Consider the following 17,531-nt stretch of genomic DNA (forward strand, 5'->3'; position numbering starts at 1 on the left):
GACAGGCTGCGAGCCAGCGGCATTCTGGGTAAACACAGATCATGAGCCAGTGGCACACATGGTCCCTTTGTACATACGTATATCACCTACACCACGGGGTTAAACTCGTTTTAGTTCAGGGCACGTTCAGCCAAATTTAACTCAAGTGGGCCGGAGCAGTAAAATCATAGCATAATAACCTATAAATGGATGTAAATGGACAACTCCAAGTTTTCCCTTTCTTTTAGAGCAAACAAGTCCAAGCTCATATCGCAAATGTTTACTTTTATTTAACTATCTTTTTACAAAACATATTATGAACAAACTGAAGTCAAATTTCAACAATAAACAATAATAACAATGTAGTATATATAAAACAACTTAAACAACTAAATTCAAGAGAAATTATAATAAATAAAAGAAGAAACAGGCAAAATGTTCAAAGACATTTCCGGAACAAACGCAGCATTTACTGAAAAGTACCCAGCTGGAAATGAAGGCATAAGAGCGATGTGGATACTGCTGTGGAACGCTGGGGAGGGCAAACCCATCAAGACCATCCATTTGAGAAGATTGGAAGGCACGGAAAGCCGCTCACAGATGTGGATTCAACGTAGTTTTTGGACAATGTATGCTTATAAACGTTTATTTTGTTCTCGCCGGCCACATAAAACGAAGTGGCGATGTCAACACTTCTATTGCACGAGTGTGAAGTAAACACAACGGGCAAGTTAAACCAATCACAACGATACAGCTGTAACTACTCACAATGTAGGAAATGTAGAGAATATTATACAGGGATGAAGACAAACCTCTACTACAATGTTTGTAAAACTAAAACAAATAAAGTTACTTGCTTCTTTTACTAAATAAAATACATCTACATCTACGTTTACGTTGTTCTTGTTCCAAACAGTTTACTCATGACTACACAGTAACCAGCGCTCACTCCCTTACTCACTATTACGTAATTTCCCCTTTAACATTCAACTGCTTCCACACAAGCATATTAACATTCACTTCACACTGAAGAGGTCCATTGACTAACATGGAAACGTGTGTGAGTGTGTGTAAAACTGTAAAATAGTGTGTGTTGTGAGGCCCTGTGTCTATGATGGTGAAAGGCCTGGTCCTGGCAACCTGCCCACATAGCCACACACACATAGCCACACACACATAGCCACACACACACACACACACACACACACACACGACTTCCCCTACAAAAGCTTTGAGAGTGTAGTATCAACATCCTTTAAGCAAAGGATAAAGTTAATGATCTGTATTCCCATTAACCTGATTAGATAAGAGTGCATTCCTCTTGTCTGGCATCATCATTTCTCCGAATTCAAAACAAAAAAGTGTAACTTCCCTGAAGAAAGGTGGGAGCGGCTTGTTTGTCGTCAGGTGTAAACTTGATCCGACAACTGAAATTTGATGACATGCGCCAGTGAAATGCAAACTATCCTCCGAGTCGAGGCAAGCGTGAGACATGCAAACATGCCGCTCCCACCTTTTCACCATCATAGACAAAAACTAAACCACACACACACACACACACACACACACACACAAGGCCAGAGGGGAGTTTAATCGTGTCCCCAGCTGATCCAAGTTCTCCTGCTGGACTCATTTAACGATAGATCCGGGATCGTGCAGAGAATGGACAGGATAAAGGTTATGTCATACCCTTATCCTGTCCAAGATTCCATTACACTAACACACAACACTAACAGTGCTCAAGAGAACCATTGACAAGATGAACGCCAGTGGGTGTAAGGTACTACCGCACGTACACACACACACACACACACACACACACACACACACACACACACGCACACACACACACACACACACAGCATTATGAAAAGGTCAGTGAGTGAAACAGAGCCATCACCGGTGCTATTACTGTACATCTGTACTTTTTGTACGATGACAAATCAAAATTTGTTTTGTGTGTTGGGCGAGGACTCGTCACGGCAGGATCACAAATGAGCTAGCCTGCACAATAACCCAGTTACTGGCACACCTCAGTGGAATGCAGTAATAACGTTATAGTGACAGCAGAGCTTTTCCCACGACAAATCAAACTGTCTGCTGTGACAAAGGTCTGTTTTTCGCCCATTTTTTCTTACTTCACTTCCATTATATACCATAAATATCCATTCCTGCATGGCACTTTTAATCCATCATTGCACTGGTCCATTGTGACATGCGCCTGTGTCTTCTTTTGCATTTTATGACTTTTTTTTATGACTGAACACAAACAACTGGCCTGTCAGAATGGAGGTGTGTCCATTAGGAGCTTAACGTCACGTGGACCAAAGAAAGTCAACATATTTTCCAACATTCTGAATACGTTTGGTAGCGCATTTGTTTGAATGACATGAATGAGAGGTTGTTGCATGTAAATAATGCACTCAAAGAGATGGAAAAACGCTGTATACCTCCGTTCCATGTTATTCCATAATACATTCCTTGGGTATATCCCCTGAAACCTTGACCTTTGCCCTGTGAACTTTGACTGATTTAAAAACAACTTAAGAGCAATGATCTTGACCCTAAACCCAAACAACCTGGAGTAAAAAACAGTCAAAGCTGTCACGGTGCCAGACATACAAACACATCCATGCAACTACAAAGAACCTGCCAACTAACACACAGTGCAAGAACATAAACCAGCAATACATTCAGAGAAATACATTCTGATTATTGGGTTTGGTACATTAAATCTGAATTCTTCAAATTAGAATCACGACATATCTAAGAGGGATTATTCTTTTACCCACCCAAATGATTTAGATCAGACACTTTTACATAGAAATCAACTGTACATTTGAACACATGAACATGAACCCCCTGTGAAAACCTCTGTGCTTAGTCACCTGTTACAAAACATCAGTATGTCAGCAAGAGGAAGTGAAAATTAAGCAATATGCCTGAGAGTTAAGTTACTTTGAAATCATTAATAGCGATAAATCCACTTAGTTAATGATTGAAAACTACAAACTAACAGTTATATGCATATATGATCATCATGTCACACACTGACTGCAAGAAATATTTTTTTTTTTTTTGCAAAATTCAATGCCTATATATTTTCCCTCCACATCAATTCATTTGTTAGCAAACCTAAAAGCATCCTAATCTCCCAATCCAGACTATGGAGGCAACGTGCTACACGCCCACCTGACAATGGAACAACACCAAGCCAACACACAGACAGGGTAGCATCATAATTCCACCAGAGTACAGAGCGTCCCGGTGTGTGAGTGTGACAGAGAGGGAGCGCGCGCGAGAGTGTGTGTGTGTGTATGTGTGTGTGTGTGTGTGTGTGTTGCTTTAGGATGCATTTTCCTCATCGGGACTCGAGTCTCTTTTTAGAGTTGTATGCGAACGTGACAACTGGCACATACTGCGCTCCTGTTGCGGAAGGACACCGCGTCATGATGCGCGACGCAAAAAAAAAGACACAAGTACCCATTATTCACCCAGAAGTTCCCATTCATTCTTTCAAAAACAAACACATCCACTCACCTTAAGCTTGTGCTCCGGCTGCACAGAGATACACCAAGGCCACTTCGGCTCAGCTGTCGCAGTCAATCCCACCCCCCCAAATAGAGGATACAGAGGAGAGCGAGAGGGAAAGGGGGCGGGAACCTTAAGGTAAATCATGGCGACTCTCATTGGTTAGATAGACTGTCTGTCACCCGACTGAAGCGGTGCACATGGCTCGAGCGTCACTTCCATTGGTTCCGACCTCCACTTTTGGCTTCGCCTCTTAGACACGACGTGACGTCATTGGGCGTGTACTTTGACGCAGCGACGCCATTGGTCCAGCTGACGTAAACGGCAGGGAATTCTCATATCATCCTTACTAAACAGGGAGCCCCTGGCAGCTGGTCAAGTCGTGCTCTTTCTCTCCCAGAGAGGAGGGAGAAGGGCAAGAGAGTTATTTATACGGTTTGAAAGGGTCAGAGAATACAACGTGACCAGTGGCATTAAGACACCCAAGCCCTCCACATATCTCAGCCATCTATCTGGGATGGGATCCAAGGGCCACACTGGTCATATGCCTGGGCACTATATTTGTGAAGCTGCTCTTCAAACAGCCTCAAAGTCCCGTGATCTGCCCCTGCTGAAGTGTCACTGAGCGAGACGCAAACGCCCTGCCTGGGGTGCTGCTGACCTCTGACATCACGGAAGCCCTTTTATGGAGAGAGGGGAGAGTCAGGGACAAAAGGATACTTGGTGTTTTGATAATGCTATGCGATGTCTGACTCTAAAGGGTTATCTATGTCTTAATTTCCTTAGTCTAAATCTGTGGAGTTGTTTTAAGGGGGTCGGACGCTATGTCTCGTCCTTAGTTCCCTAGTTGACTGGGTCAAAGGTTGCCTTTATAAATTAATATCTCAGTGTCTGGACTAGCTCATGTTGTAGTCATCTAGTGGAATGTAATGTAATGTCTCTTTAATTGGACATTCTACTTTCTTTATGGCCCCTTCCATTTCCCCATCGAATATCACTGCTGACCCCTCACATCCTGGACGCCACATATTTGTGCATCTCCCCTTCGAGCACAAAAACATCCAGACAACAGAACAGTTGTTTTTCCCAGAACTCCTCGGACTTCTGAACTGTTAGTCTGGCCTTAATCACTGCTTATTGGACACCCTGCAGTCAGCACAATGTTTAACATACATAAGCTGTAGTCTGCTCCACATTGCAATATCGTATGCCTTCCAGTGATGTTCCATTCCATATCCTATACCACTAAATCTTACATTTGATTTTGATCTCCACATTACAATCTTCCATTTATTGCAAATGTAACGTACTGAAGTTTGTCTTGAGGAGCAGCTGGTATAATCGCTGACGGAGGGAGTCTCTGTAAAATAAGGGTTATAGAATAAAGACTAAATGCAGAGTTACTGATACATTTGTTTTTGAATTAGAAAGAAAACCATTTATGAAACACCTAACATGTAAGTTAACGTACAGATGAGATGCCGGTGCCTTTGCATCTTCTTGGCCACGCCCACCCTGATGTGAGTTTGCCGCGGACGCACGGTCTTTTTCACAGAGAAGGTGTGGACATACGCCAACTTCCGTCCCTCCCCCGTGATTTGTGAACACCGAGCGGCACGACGTTTGTGACGTCATTGGTCCATCCTTCTCTATTGGCTCTAGAAACAAAACGGAACTTTTCCGCGCTTTCAGCGGTGAAAGTTCACGACTTGAAGCAGAGTGGCGGGAGCTGTTGTCAACCAGAGGCTGCAGTGAAGAAGTCTCTACCACGGGTATTCATCACTTTGTTATAAACTTTTTACTGGCGTCGATAGATAATACCAACTAATACATATGTTGGTGTTAGCAGGCCCGGAACGAGCTTCGGTTGTGTTTACAAGCTAGCATACATATTTAGCTTGACAGGATTCGACAGCAACGAGCGTGGTCGGTAGCCTGCAAGTAAACAGTCGTCTTTATTTAAGTTAACGCGACAAACGAGGAGGCTATGAACTTTTCATTCAACCCCACTCATGCATGCGGTTTGTTAAGACGTTATGGGGAATATTGCAAAGTTGCGTACCGTCGCTTATCCTTTATGTATTTGGTAACATTTACAGTTTGGCGGCATTCTATCATATATAAGATGTCATAATTGTGTTGTAACCGACTGCATTCCTAAATGCCCCATAGGTGTCAGTACTCATTTATCTATATTAATCCAAGGTAATCATGATTTCCAGGTTATTTATGCTGTAGGCAAATGACAGTACTGTACTTACTTTAATATATTATTAATAGTTCCATATAGTATAGCCACACTGAGTTTAGTAAGGTGTTTTGTTCTTTGTTTGACTACATTTTTATTATAGTTTTGATGTACTTAGTTTGTTTTATTCGTATGGAAATATGCTCTGTGCTAAAACAAACCATCCAAGTGTTCATTTCTATTCCATCATCACATTTAGGGTCATTAAAGGGCCAATAATTAAGTCTGCAGAACCTTTTTAAGCGAATTGCTGATGAGATTTGGCCCTTTTAAGTAGTACAGTTGATGATGATGAATTTGTCACCAGTTAAGTTTGTAGTTATGCAATCTTCATAAATCCCTTTATTGTCTGTGCTTTTTTTTTTTTTTACTCCAGTTTCTGACTATTTCTATATTACTATCATTTCAGACATGAATACCAAGAAGCGCAATGGAGGCACGTGGGCGGGTGGGGCGTCCCAGGCCAAGCGAGGTAGAACGGGAGGCGTTTGGGAGGACAGCCCGTCGGTGTTTGAAGAGGAACTGTCCATGTTTGAAGAAGCAGAGATGGAGGCCGAGGCGAGGGAGGGGCAGGCAGGGCACGATGTCATTCCAGTTGGTGAGTGAAGCCGAGAAACGGCGAGAAGTTTGGTTTCTAAGGGGTTTGACTGTTAGTTTAGAGTGTAATAATGTGAAACAGTCTGTATTTACATCTGTGCTTATTCCATGTTGGTTTCCAGGTGACCTCTTCTCCGCTGACCTTAACCCTCGCTGGCGACGTCCCACTGCTCCTCTACTGGACTCATCCTGTGATACGTTGGTGTTTCAGCAGATTGACCTTGACTACTATTTAGGTAATTGCAGAGCAGAATCTCCCAGCTACAGTTCTCCTGCACGTCTGTTTCAAATCTGCTTCAAATCCGAATATCCACTGGCTTCTCTAAACTGCTCTGAACACATTTACCGCCACTCATGCCATTGCTTTGTGTGAGAGGGTAGGTAATCTCAGGGTTTGTGTGTTATCCTGTGCAGGCTCGACGGTGGCTGGCATGCCGGGTCAGTCGCAGGGGAAAGCACCAATCATTCGGATGTTTGGGGTAACGGACAGTGGCAACAGTGTGTGCTGTCACATCCACGGCTTCGCGCCTTACTTCTACGTCCCCGCACCCAGTGGTTAGTACTTCCGCCTCTTCGACACATCGACACATCGCTCACAGAAACGTTGAAGCCCTTATTGTCTTCTTCTGCCTCTCCTGAAAAGGCTTCACGTCTGATTACTTGGGCGATTTCAAACGGGAGTTGAACTCTGTCGTCCTGAAGGACATGCGCTCCAACAAGGACAATATCTCTGTCACGGTGTTGGCTGTGGACATCACCCGCAAAGAGAGTGAGTACCTGGAATGCTTGTGTCTGATTGTTAACTAGCAGCGAGTGAATCCTCTCACAGTCTGACGCTTTTCAATGTATTTTCCACAGATATGTACGGTTACCACGGGAAGCAAGTTTTGGATTTCTTGCGGATAACCATGGCGATGCCTCGACTGGTGGCCCCGGCGAAGCGACTCCTGGAGCAGGGCTTCAAGTTCGGGCCTTTTCCCGCCCAGTTATACCCGGCCTTTGAGGCCAACATAGACTTTGAAATCAGGTGCGTTTGTCGATGGAAGTCTGAAGTTCACCGCTAAAAGAACCGACGAGTAAACGCTACAGCTGTCAACTTTGGTGTGTGTGTGTGTTTTGGCAGGTTTATGGTGGACAGCGACGTAGTGGGATGCTGCTGGATCGAGCTTCCCAAAGGAAAATACAGAGTAAGAGAAGAGAGAAGCGGCAATGAGACCGATGCTCGCTACCCAGGCAAGGTAAGTCTATGGGATTTAGCCTGCAGAGGTCAGGATTGCTGCACTGACACCTGGCCAGGCTGGACTTGACCCCTTCACCCCTGTGTGTGACGTCTAGGAGTCCCTGTGTCAGTATGAGGTGGATATCGGCTGGACGGATTTGATAAGTCACAAGGCAGAGGGAGACTGGCAGCGCATCGCGCCGCTCCGGGTCCTCAGCTTTGACATCGAGTGCGCCGGCAGAAAAGGTGAGTTGGTTTACATAAAGAACCACAGGAAGAAACCGCCAACACACTCTGATGGCAAGAACCCGATACACAAACGTGGCCATTATGTTCCTCCAGGAATCTTTCCAGAAGCAGACAAGGACGCAGTGATCCAGATCGCATCCATGGTGCAGCGGCAGGGCGAGTTGGAGCCGTTCATCCGCACCGTGTTCACCCTCCAGTCCTGCGCCAGCATCGTGGGCTCACAGATTTTGTGTTTCACGCAGGAGAAGCAGCTGCTGCAGGTACACACGCTTGCTTTGAGTGAGACGAAGACGAAGAGGCACACTTTCTCCTTTTTTTTTTGGTGCTCTGTTCTGATGTTTCTGATGTTTCTCGTTGTGTGTGTGTCTGTGTGTGTGTGTCTGTTTGTGCAGGGCTGGGCCGAGTTTTTGAGAACAGTGGATCCTGACATCATCACAGGATACAACATCCAGAACTTTGACTTTCCATATTTGCTCAACAGGGCAGCAGCTCTGAAGGTCAGTGGCTCTGAAAGCTTTAAGAGTAATAAATAGAATCTAAGTCCGGCTGAAAAACCTTCAGCTTCTGGTTGAAGTGAGAGATTCTCCTGCCTTCCGTCGACTTTATACCTCACCGTCTCTCGCTGTCTTTGTTTCCAGGTGCATCTCTTTCCGTACCTGGGCCGCGGGCGAGGCATCAGGTCGGTCATACGAGACTCAAACTTCCAGAGCAAGCAGATGGGCCGCCGAGAGAACAAGACCATAAACATGGAGGGTCGGGTTCAGTTTGATCTGCTTCAGGTCAGCGCCTTTCAGCTACGCTCTCCTCGCTCTTCTGTTGTTGTTGTTGTTGTTGTTGTTGTTGTGTATCTGTGAGTAACGTCCGCCTGCTGTTTGTGTTTGCCAGGTGCTCCTCAGGGACTACAAGCTGAGATCATACACACTGAACGCCGTCAGCTTTCACTTCCTGCAAGAACAGAAGGAGGACGTGCAGCACTCCATCATCACCGACCTTCACGTAAGACACCGGCCAGGAACCTCCTCCGTACATGCAAGCTGCTCATCCGCTTTATGTTCCCTAATCTGGTTTTCTCCCTCGCCGTCGCCTCAGAATGGAAACGAGCAGACGCGTCGCCGCTTGGCCGTCTACTGCCTGAAAGACGCCTACCTCCCGCTGCGTCTGCTGCAGAAGCTGATGTGTGTGATCAACTACATGGAGATGGCCAGAGTGACCGGCGTGCCCCTCACCTACCTGCTCTCCAGAGGCCAGCAGATCAAAGTGGTCTCTCAGCTGCTGCGGCAGGTAACCAGGGGACAGGCGGAGAGACGGTTACAGCACACCTTCCTGATTTCACAACAGCAACTGTAACATGTTTTGCGTGTTCCAGGCCATGAAACAGGACCTGGTCATGCCCGTCGTAAAGCCAGAGGGAGGAGAAGACTACACAGGAGCGACCGTCATCGAGCCAGAGAAAGGGTACGAACATCTGAGAGCAGGAAACCTCTGAGCTTCTGCTTTCAATGTTTCCCTGGACTATTTCAGGCCTTGCCCTCACTGCTTCTCTCCTCCCTTTAGGTACTACAGCCTTCCTATTGCCACCCTGGATTTCTCCTCCTTGTATCCCTCCATCATGATGGCTCACAACCTGTGCTACACCACCCTGCTGCAGAAAGGCTCCGCCGAGAAACTGGGGTGAGCGCCTCAGGGTCCTTCAGTCATTGATCTGTGAAGATGTTCCAAACCAAAATGTCTCCTGAGCTTTGTCCCCTGGGAGCTGAGTATGCATGTAAATGTGACGGTTCTGGTTGTGTGCTTTCAGCATGTCACCAGACGACTTCATCAAGACGCCCACCGGCGATCAGTTTGTGAAGAGCTCAGTGAGGAAAGGACTTCTGCCCGAGATCCTGGAGAACCTGCTGTCTGCCAGGAAGAAGTTAGAATCACACACACACACACCCCCCCACGGCTGACTGCTGGACATGGATTTAACCGCACACAGACACGCTTATTCTCACATCTGGCATGTCTCCTCCGTGTGTCTCCCCCCTCGCAGGGCCAAGACAGAGCTGAAGAAAGAAACGGACCCGTTTAAGAAGCAGGTGCTGGACGGGCGGCAACTGGCCCTCAAAATCAGCGCCAACTCGGTGTACGGCTTCACGGGGGCTCAGGTGGGGAAGCTGCCCTGCCTGGAGATCTCACAGGTGAGCGTCGAGAACACCACCGCAACATGAGCGCATCAAGAGTTATCCTTCACTACAGAGGACAAACATCTTGCCAGTGTCCTCAGCGCTCGGTAACCGCTGAGTTGCAGTTGAAGCACGGAGGGAAAAATGTGAGGGAATCCTGTTCACACACAGTCAGAGCTCGTAAGATTGGATTGATACGTTGTTACGTCCACATTGTGAAACCATCTTTTGAATCGCATGTAGGAATTCGACGAGTCAAAATTAAGTTTGTCCCCGTTTGACTTTGCTCCCTTCTAAAGTAAACTTTCACACACACACACACACACACACACACACACACACACACACACACACACACACACACACACAGAGGCGGGTGTGACCCAGTTTTCCACAGAGTCATTGAAAAGAGTCAAACATTTGGCTGAAGCTTAAACTCTTAGTCATTTGACATTCTTTCTCTCTTTCATCTAGAGCGTCACTGGGTTTGGAAGACAGATGATCGAGCGAACCAAACAGCTGGTGGAGTCCAGGTACACCATCGCCAATGGTTACCAAGCCGACGCCAGGGTGAGAATCTCATGCCGTCTCCGTGTCCAAACACTGAAACTAATCTGACGTCTGCTGTGCTTGAGCAGAGTTCAGTCATTTCTTACTTCACTGCACTTTGTGGTCAAGACCTGAATTTCCTGTTGTGATAAGCGGCTGCTGTGTCTTTGTGCTCGTCTCAGGTCGTCTACGGAGACACAGACTCTGTCATGGTGAAGCTGGGCGTCGCCACGGTGAAGGAGGCCATGGACATAGGGAGGGAGGCGGCCGAGTGGGTGTCCTCCCATTTTGTCTCCCCCATCAAACTGGAGTTTGAGAAGGTATCGCTTTGATCCAAACCCCTTCAAGCGGGAGAGAGAAGGGTTAATAGGGTTACAAAGCAACTAGTGCAGGCTGATAACATGAGATTGAAAATGTAAACTGCAGCAGGTCCACTCATTGTGTGTGTGTGTGTGTGTGTGTGTGTGTGTGTGTGTGTGTGTGTGTGTGTGTGTGTGTGTGTGTGTGTGTGTGTGTGTGTGTGTGTGTGTGTGTGTGTGTGTGTGTGTGTGTGTGTGTGTGTGTGTGTGTGTGTGTGTGTGTGTGTGTGTGTGTGTGTGTGTGTGTGTGTGTGTGTGTGTGTGTGTGTGTGTGTGTGTGTGTGTGTGTGTGTGTGTGTGCGTGCGTGTGCCCTCAGGTCTACTACCCGTACCTGCTGATCAATAAGAAGCGCTACGCTGGCCTCTACTTCTCCTCCAGCCCCGACACCCACGACAAGATGGACTGCAAAGGTATCGAGACGGTCCGCAGAGACAACTGCCCCCTAGTGGCCAACCTCATTAACACCTGTCTGCAGCAGATCCTCATAGACAGGTACACACACAGTTATTAGATTAAACTGTAACTGTGGACACGCTGAACAAGACCTCCAGGATTAGCACAGCAACATTTCCAATCTGCTGATTGAGCAGAACTCGGGTCAGTGGTGTGAACCCAGCAGATGCGTTGTGTGTCCTCAGGGATCCCCAGGGTGCCGTAGCTCACGCCAAAGAAGTCATATCGGACCTGCTGTGCAACCGCATCGACATCAGCCAGCTGGTCATCACCAAGGAGCTCACTCGCACCGCCCAGGAGTACGCCGCCAAGCAGGCGCACGTGGAGCTGGCCGAGAGGTTCGACCGACGACACTTCTGACGCATCGGGCCCCGTGTCTGACCGCATGCAGGGGGAAAAACGGCTGCTGACTAATGTCCATGTTTTCCAGGATGAGGAAGAGAGACGCAGGCAGCGCCCCCAACCTGGGAGACCGAGTTCCTTACGTCATCATCAAGGCGGCGAAGGGGGCGGCCGCATACATGAAGTCAGAGGTCTGTCGCCTGTGCGTTCAGTCAAAGTGTGTGTGTGTGTGTGTGTGTGTGTGTGTGTGTGTGTGTGTGTGTGTGTGTGTGTGTGTGTGTGTGTGTGTGTGTGTGTGTGTGTGTGTGTGTGTGTGTGTGTGTGTGTGTGTGTGTGTGTGTGTGTGTGTGTGTGTGTGTGTGTGTGTGTGTGCGCGCGCTGCGTTCTCATCCCGCCCTGTGTTCCCATGTCACCTCAGGACCCCATCTATGTGCTGGAGAACACCATTCCCATCGACACACAGTACTACCTGGAGCAGCAGCTGTCCAAGCCCCTGATGAGGATATTTGAGCCCATCCTAGGAGAGAGCAAGGCAGAAAGCGTCCTTCTCAGTGAGCACACACACACACACACACACACACACGAACACTGTCACAGTTACACTTATTTAACCAATATTCACCAACCGCAAGCAAATACAGCAGAAGGATCCATTGAGATTGAGCACAAACGCCTCATCTGCGCCCCCAGAGGACATTATCTGAACTACACTACTGACTGAATGTCACGTGTTCCTTTCTCAATCTCCTTACATCTTAACTTTGCTGTTGATTTCCTGCCGTGTTGCAGAGGGCGACCACACGCGCTGCAAGACGGTGCTGACGTCAAAGGTGGGAGGCCTCATGGCGTTTGCTCAGAAGAGGAGCACCTGCATCGGCTGCAAGGCTGTGCTCAAAACAAATGGTGTGTGTGTGTGTGTGTGTGTGTGTGTGTGTGTGTGTGTGTGTGTGTGTGTGTGTGTGTGTGTGTGTGTGTGTGTGTGTGTGTGTGTGTGTGTGTGTGTGTGTGTGTGTGTGTGTGTGTGTGTGTGTGTGTGTGTGTGTGTGTGTGTGTGTGTGTGTGTGTGTGTGTGCGTGCGCCTTTGATTGAAACAATGACAATGAGGAAAAACTGCTTCATGTGTGTGTTGTGTGTGTGTATCTGCAGCTGCTGTTTGTGATTTCTGTAAGAAGAGGGAGTCTGAACTCTATCAAAAGGAGGTAAGGAAATGAACGTGATGGAGTGTGAGAAAGACTAGGTGATTAGATCAGAGCCGGAGATCTGCCTCAAGAAAAATCCGGCAGTTCTCCCTGTTTGGTGTTTGTGTCGTTATCTCCTGTTTAAAATGACTTCAACGGGAAAAGCATCAGAAAACAACACAAGCAGAAGTGTGAGGGGGTATCAATCGCACGTACCGCATGTTAACAGCGAGTGTGTGTGTGTGTGCGTGGTTGCAGATGTCTCACCTGAACACGTTAGAGGAGCGCTTCGCCCGCCTGTGGACTCAGTGTCAGCGCTGTCAGGGTTCCCTCCACGAGGACGTGCTGTGCACCAGGTAACACCAGCTCACCTTTCACCTCAAATGCGTGGCAGGCGGCTCGTTGTTCTCCCAGCAGCGGTGAAACTCACCCGTGTTCTCCTCCTGCCAGCCGGGACTGTCCCATCTTCTACATGAGGAAGAAGGTGCAGAAAGACCTGGACGACCACAGCAAGCTGATGGATCGATTCGGATGGTGACCGGGAAAGTACGCTGCTCCAGGTTACCATGGAGACCATTCCGCCCCCTTCCCCTACCACACCACCTCTCTGTGTATCATTTTCAGTTTGTATCAGTTTGTACAAATTCATATATATGGTAGTATTTACTTTTTTTAATATGGATAAAGTCACTTTTGGTAGAATCTTTTTGTAAAATAAAATCAAAATGCACTCTATTCTTTGTGGACATTCCTCTATGATCATTATGTTTAGGAAGTTAGTGAGCTGTGGTCACATTCCAGGGAACCTATTAGTGTCATTGTAACTTGAAGCACCATGGCAACAATTTGATTTGCCCATGCAGCTGTAGTGAAAGTGCTCACTTGAACTCCATCCAGACAGACTGGTGGGACAAAGTCATAAATAAGCTACACACTGTCTCCTCCTGTGCTCGTCTGGCTCTCATCCAGTTTCAGGTCGTACACAGGGTCCATTTTACTAAATCAGTATGGGCACCGTCAAGTCAAATGTTTGCTTCAATAAAAACAAATACCACAAAAAAAAAATAACGTGCGCACTTGTATGGAAATGAAAAAGGGGAACTTGATTGCGGCTTTGCCATTGATTTGAACCTTAGACGGAAATGAAAGTTAACCCTTTGCAGAAACGAGTTGACCTTTCTGTTTCAGTGAGGAGCTTTGGATTGTGTTTCTCTTTTTTTTTTAAAGATGCCACAAATTAATGGTTCTATCATCAAATGTGACAACAAAGGTAAGTCATTGTCTATTTCTGATGGAAATTGTTAAATATTGAAAAACTCTTTCTTGCAGTGTTGAGAAATCCGTCCTCCAGCTGTTCACCATCCCGCAATTGCAGGGTTTTGCTCAAATCCTCCAAAATGCCGCAATTTCCCATATTGCCCCATCATTTGCAAAGAGTCAAAAATGTGTGTGTGTGTGTGTGAGGAAGCAGAGAAAGGCATTGGTCACAGAGCATACTGGTAGTGGTGTGTGTGTGTATCAACAGCTGATTGCAACGTAAAACAGAAGTGAAGAAATCATGATGTTTAGTTTCATTTCACCTCCTACCAGCAAAGATCCAACAAATCAGACGAGACGTAAAAAGCTCAAAACGTTTACTCGTTCATTACAGCAGAATACATTTAGGTTTGATTTCACTGTCAGCAGGTAGCGTCCAAACACTTCTGATAAAGTTGCTCCATATCCAAACAATGGAATGACATTTAGTCCACCGATTGAACCGTAACTCAGATGTTAGGTACGTTAGTTACGAGGCAGTAGTCGAGTGGGTAGAGCTTCCGCTTAAGAGTCCCTGCCAAGGTGCCCCTGAGCAAGGCACCGAACCCTCAATTGCTCCCCCCTCTGCGAAAGGGTGGTAATATAATGTAATGTAAGTCGCTTCGGATAAAAGCGTCTGCCAAATGATCGTAATGTAATGTTATGTGTGTGAGCAGCATGAGGGGAATGTTCTATTCTGAAAAAAATAGAGATTTAACAGTCCGTTCCATATATTGTCACGTTTTATCAAAATCAACAAACACTGCTATAAAAATGGCTGCCCTATTGCATCATCCAGCATTTAGGAGATTGGATCATGTGACTGTAACTGCAGAACGCCGTGTCGATGCAGAGCGACACCTCGATGAGTCGCGACAGCATGATGGGATGGAAACACTGTTGGGACGTCACATTCCTGAGTTAAGCCTTTAAAAACACTGCATGGACGCCAAACAGTAAACACGTGGAGGGAATGTAAAGTGCACCAAAGGAGACTGGAACACAAGCGGGAGGCTTTGACACTCTGATGGGAGTTTACATCTCAACAAAACAACTGTAGTTCCTCTTTGTTTGGTCAGGAAAACGACCGAACAACCTCAAATTCACAGATTCCCCGTCCGACATGATGGAGGAGGTGGGAAGTGTGTGTGTGTGTGTGTGTGTGTGTGTGTGTGTGTGTGTGTGTGTGTGTGTGTGTGTGTGTGTGTGTGTGTGTGTGTGTGTGTGTGTGTGTGTGTGTGTGTGTGTGTGTGTGTGTGGGGAGGATGAAGGAAGAAGTGCTGGTGGCGGATGCTGGTGCGTTTGCGTTGCTATAGTATCGAGCAGCGTCTGTGATTGCTCTTCTTGCTCTTCTTGTTGCTGCGGTTGGTCTCCTTATACTTCCTGATCTCCCGCACTAGAGAGTAGAAAGCTTCCTCCACACCCTGAGGGACAACCACAGGAAAACTCAGACTTCCCAACACAGATTTCTAAAGATTCCAGGTAGCAGTCATACAGATGTCTTCCTGTGTTTCCTTGGTTACCTGTCTGGTTTTGGCTGAGGTCTCCACAAACGGGACTCCGTAGCTCCTCCCCAGCTCCTGCGCCTGCCGCGTCTCCACCGTGCGGGAACTCAGGTCGCTCTTGTTCCCCACCAGCACCATGGGAACGCTGTCGCTGTCCTTCACCCTGTTGATCTGCTCTCTGAGGGCGACACATATATACAGCTCAGAGGTCGCCGACCCTTGACCCAGGGCTTTAAGATTCCACGGACGCCGTCGTCTCGTACCTGTACAGGTGGACGTCCTCAAAGGACTTGGTGTTGTTGATGGCAAACACACAAAGGAAGCCTTCCCCCGTCCTCATGTACTGGTCCCTCATGGCGCTGTACTCCTCCTGTCCCGCAGTGTCCAGGATGTCCAACAGACACGTCTCCCCATCAATCACCACCTGTTTCCTATAAGAGTCCTGTCAACAAAACACACCCAGAAACATCTATTTGGTCCCTGTTTGATGGAGTTCTGATGACTTTAACAACACACGCACACACAGGCACAGGCACAGACACACACACACACACACACCTCGATGGTTGGGTCATATTCATCCACAAAGTGGTTCTGGATGAGCTGGATGGTGAGGGCGCTCTTCCCCACACCTCCCGCTCCGACCACCACAAGTTTGTACTCAGTCATGGCCTGGAAGGGATCGAGGCACAGCAGGTGAGACGCAGTAAACAAACAATGCTGAGTGTTTATGAGATCAAATCCGGATCCAAATCAAATCAGTCAATTCTGTCCCCCTCCCTCACTGACATGGCGAGGAAGAGACCGGCCCAGATTTCGGATTACTAACCGCTAACGTGAGCCGCCTTAGCATTTATAGCGGACGAGTTACCGCGGGTAGAGTGGTGGGGAAAAAGTACAAAAAGTGTGAACGTTCTTACCTTAATGTGGGCTTATAAACAGTCCGTGAGGTCGATTACAAACTGATTTTTAGCAAAGATAAACTGAAATGAGCTTCCTTCATAACCTGTAAGACGTGTTCCTTGTTCCAAACACTTGTAGAAACAGTTAAATTACGATTTAGTTGTTTGTCTACAGAGATGTGCCGAACCATGAGGTATAAACACCTACAGCAAAAAATAAAAGTTACCTACATGTTATAAATAAATTAAATGTTCTGAATCCCTACGATTTCTATTTGGACTCCATTGCGGTTCATTGTACGCACAGATTTCCACGTTAATCGCCCTCGATAAACAACCAATGAAACGACGACATACAGACAGACATTGTACAAGACCAATCATATCAGAGCTTTTGTTTCAAATTCCGCCTCATGCTAGCAGAGATGACCAATCAGAAACAAGGCAGTGTTTCTTTAGGCGTGCCTTAAAGGAAACAGTTAGAGACGTTCGTGGTGCCCTCGGTTTGGTCTGTCAGGGTATTTACAGTAGGAACCGTGATGCGTTCACAACGTCTAGACAATGTCGGGAAATGTTATGTTTAGCAATAGCGCCGTTCACGTTTCGTGAATTACGATTTTACAAGATTTTGTTTTACATGTCAATGCCAAGGGTATATTCACCTAATGAAAAGTAATTACGTAGCCTCATTTTTCTGAATTCTTTCTAATTTTTCTTGGCGAAATGTGCAGTTTTGTTTTGTGGGTACTGTCCTTGAATACCCCAGTTCCTTCCAATTTAACGTCACTACATTCCAGAGAATGCAGTATATTTTTATTTGATATGCAAACGACTCTTTGTAGTGGTTAACACAAAGTAAATAATTCAGGGAAACATTAGAAAATTATTATCGAAACGGAATAAAAAAAACTACAAGTGGCAAACAAAAACGCCAAACGATCGTCAAACTATCACAAAC

At 46.7% G+C, this 17,531-nt stretch overlaps 3 protein-coding genes across 3 annotated transcripts in view; 1 reads left to right on the forward strand and 2 right to left on the reverse strand.

Annotated features, from left to right (window-relative positions):
- The window catches only part of gys1 (glycogen synthase 1 (muscle)), a 9,109-nt gene extending 5,482 nt beyond the window's left edge, over positions 1–3,627 (reverse strand). Inside the window, exons 1-2 of the mRNA XM_076136989.1 lie at positions 3,520–3,627; positions 1–24 (exon numbers count right to left, since the gene is read on the reverse strand). The exon at positions 1–24 is cut by the window's left edge and continues 92 nt beyond it. Of these exons, the coding sequence (XP_075993104.1) occupies positions 1–23 (23 nt within the window). The 5' untranslated portion in view covers position 24; positions 3,520–3,627. The remainder of the gene's footprint in view (positions 25–3,519) is intronic.
- A 1,549-nt stretch (positions 3,628–5,176) lies between these two features.
- On the forward strand, positions 5,177–13,717 carry pold1 (polymerase (DNA directed), delta 1, catalytic subunit). Its single transcript, XM_076137055.1, has 27 exons — positions 5,177–5,282; positions 6,168–6,356; positions 6,478–6,591; positions 6,770–6,910; positions 6,999–7,124; positions 7,214–7,382; positions 7,479–7,593; positions 7,691–7,820; positions 7,917–8,083; positions 8,216–8,320; positions 8,462–8,602; positions 8,709–8,819; positions 8,913–9,104; positions 9,190–9,278; positions 9,378–9,494; positions 9,622–9,735; positions 9,856–10,003; positions 10,463–10,558; positions 10,720–10,857; positions 11,214–11,389; positions 11,536–11,688; positions 11,781–11,883; positions 12,111–12,243; positions 12,482–12,595; positions 12,839–12,891; positions 13,129–13,226; positions 13,321–13,717. The coding sequence occupies exons 2-27, from the start codon at positions 6,170–6,172 to the stop codon at positions 13,406–13,408; spliced, it is 3,318 nt and encodes a 1,105-aa protein (XP_075993170.1). The 5' UTR covers positions 5,177–5,282; positions 6,168–6,169; the 3' UTR covers positions 13,409–13,717.
- A 771-nt stretch (positions 13,718–14,488) lies between these two features.
- On the reverse strand, positions 14,489–16,894 carry LOC142988044 (GTPase KRas). The gene is made up of 5 exons (XM_076137045.1): positions 16,592–16,894; positions 16,230–16,343; positions 15,935–16,113; positions 15,690–15,849; positions 14,489–15,590 (listed from the first exon to the last, which is right to left on the reverse strand). Exons 2-5 carry the CDS (start codon positions 16,338–16,340, stop codon positions 15,477–15,479), a joined length of 564 nt encoding a protein of 187 aa, XP_075993160.1. The 5' UTR covers positions 16,341–16,343; positions 16,592–16,894; the 3' UTR covers positions 14,489–15,476.
- Positions 16,895–17,531: the final 637 nt, after the last annotated feature.

This window comes from Genypterus blacodes, unplaced genomic scaffold (assembly GCF_046128005.1).
Source record: "Genypterus blacodes isolate CSIRO-AG114 ecotype Tasmania unplaced genomic scaffold, CSIRO-AGI_Gbla_v1 ptg000291l_1, whole genome shotgun sequence".
NCBI classification, from domain to species: domain Eukaryota; kingdom Metazoa; phylum Chordata; class Actinopteri; order Ophidiiformes; family Ophidiidae; genus Genypterus; species Genypterus blacodes.

Coding starts and splice junctions, on each gene's coding strand:
- pold1 (XM_076137055.1), top strand. CDS start 6,170: ATGAATACCAAGAAGCGCAATGGAGGCACGTGGGCGGGTGGGGCGTCC. Junction 7,383..7,478: donor AACATAGACTTTGAAATCAG/GTGCGTTTGTCG, acceptor GTGTTTTGGCAG/GTTTATGGTGGACAGCGACG. Junction 10,004..10,462: donor CCTGCCTGGAGATCTCACAG/GTGAGCGTCGAG, acceptor TCTTTCATCTAG/AGCGTCACTGGGTTTGGAAG.
- LOC142988044 (XM_076137045.1), bottom strand. CDS start 16,340: ATGACTGAGTACAAACTTGTGGTGGTCGGAGCGGGAGGTGTGGGGAAG. Junction 16,114..16,229: donor AATATGACCCAACCATCGAG/GTGTGTGTGTGT, acceptor TTTTGTTGACAG/GACTCTTATAGGAAACAGGT. Junction 15,591..15,689: donor CCTCAGCCAAAACCAGACAG/GTAACCAAGGAA, acceptor GTTGTCCCTCAG/GGTGTGGAGGAAGCTTTCTA.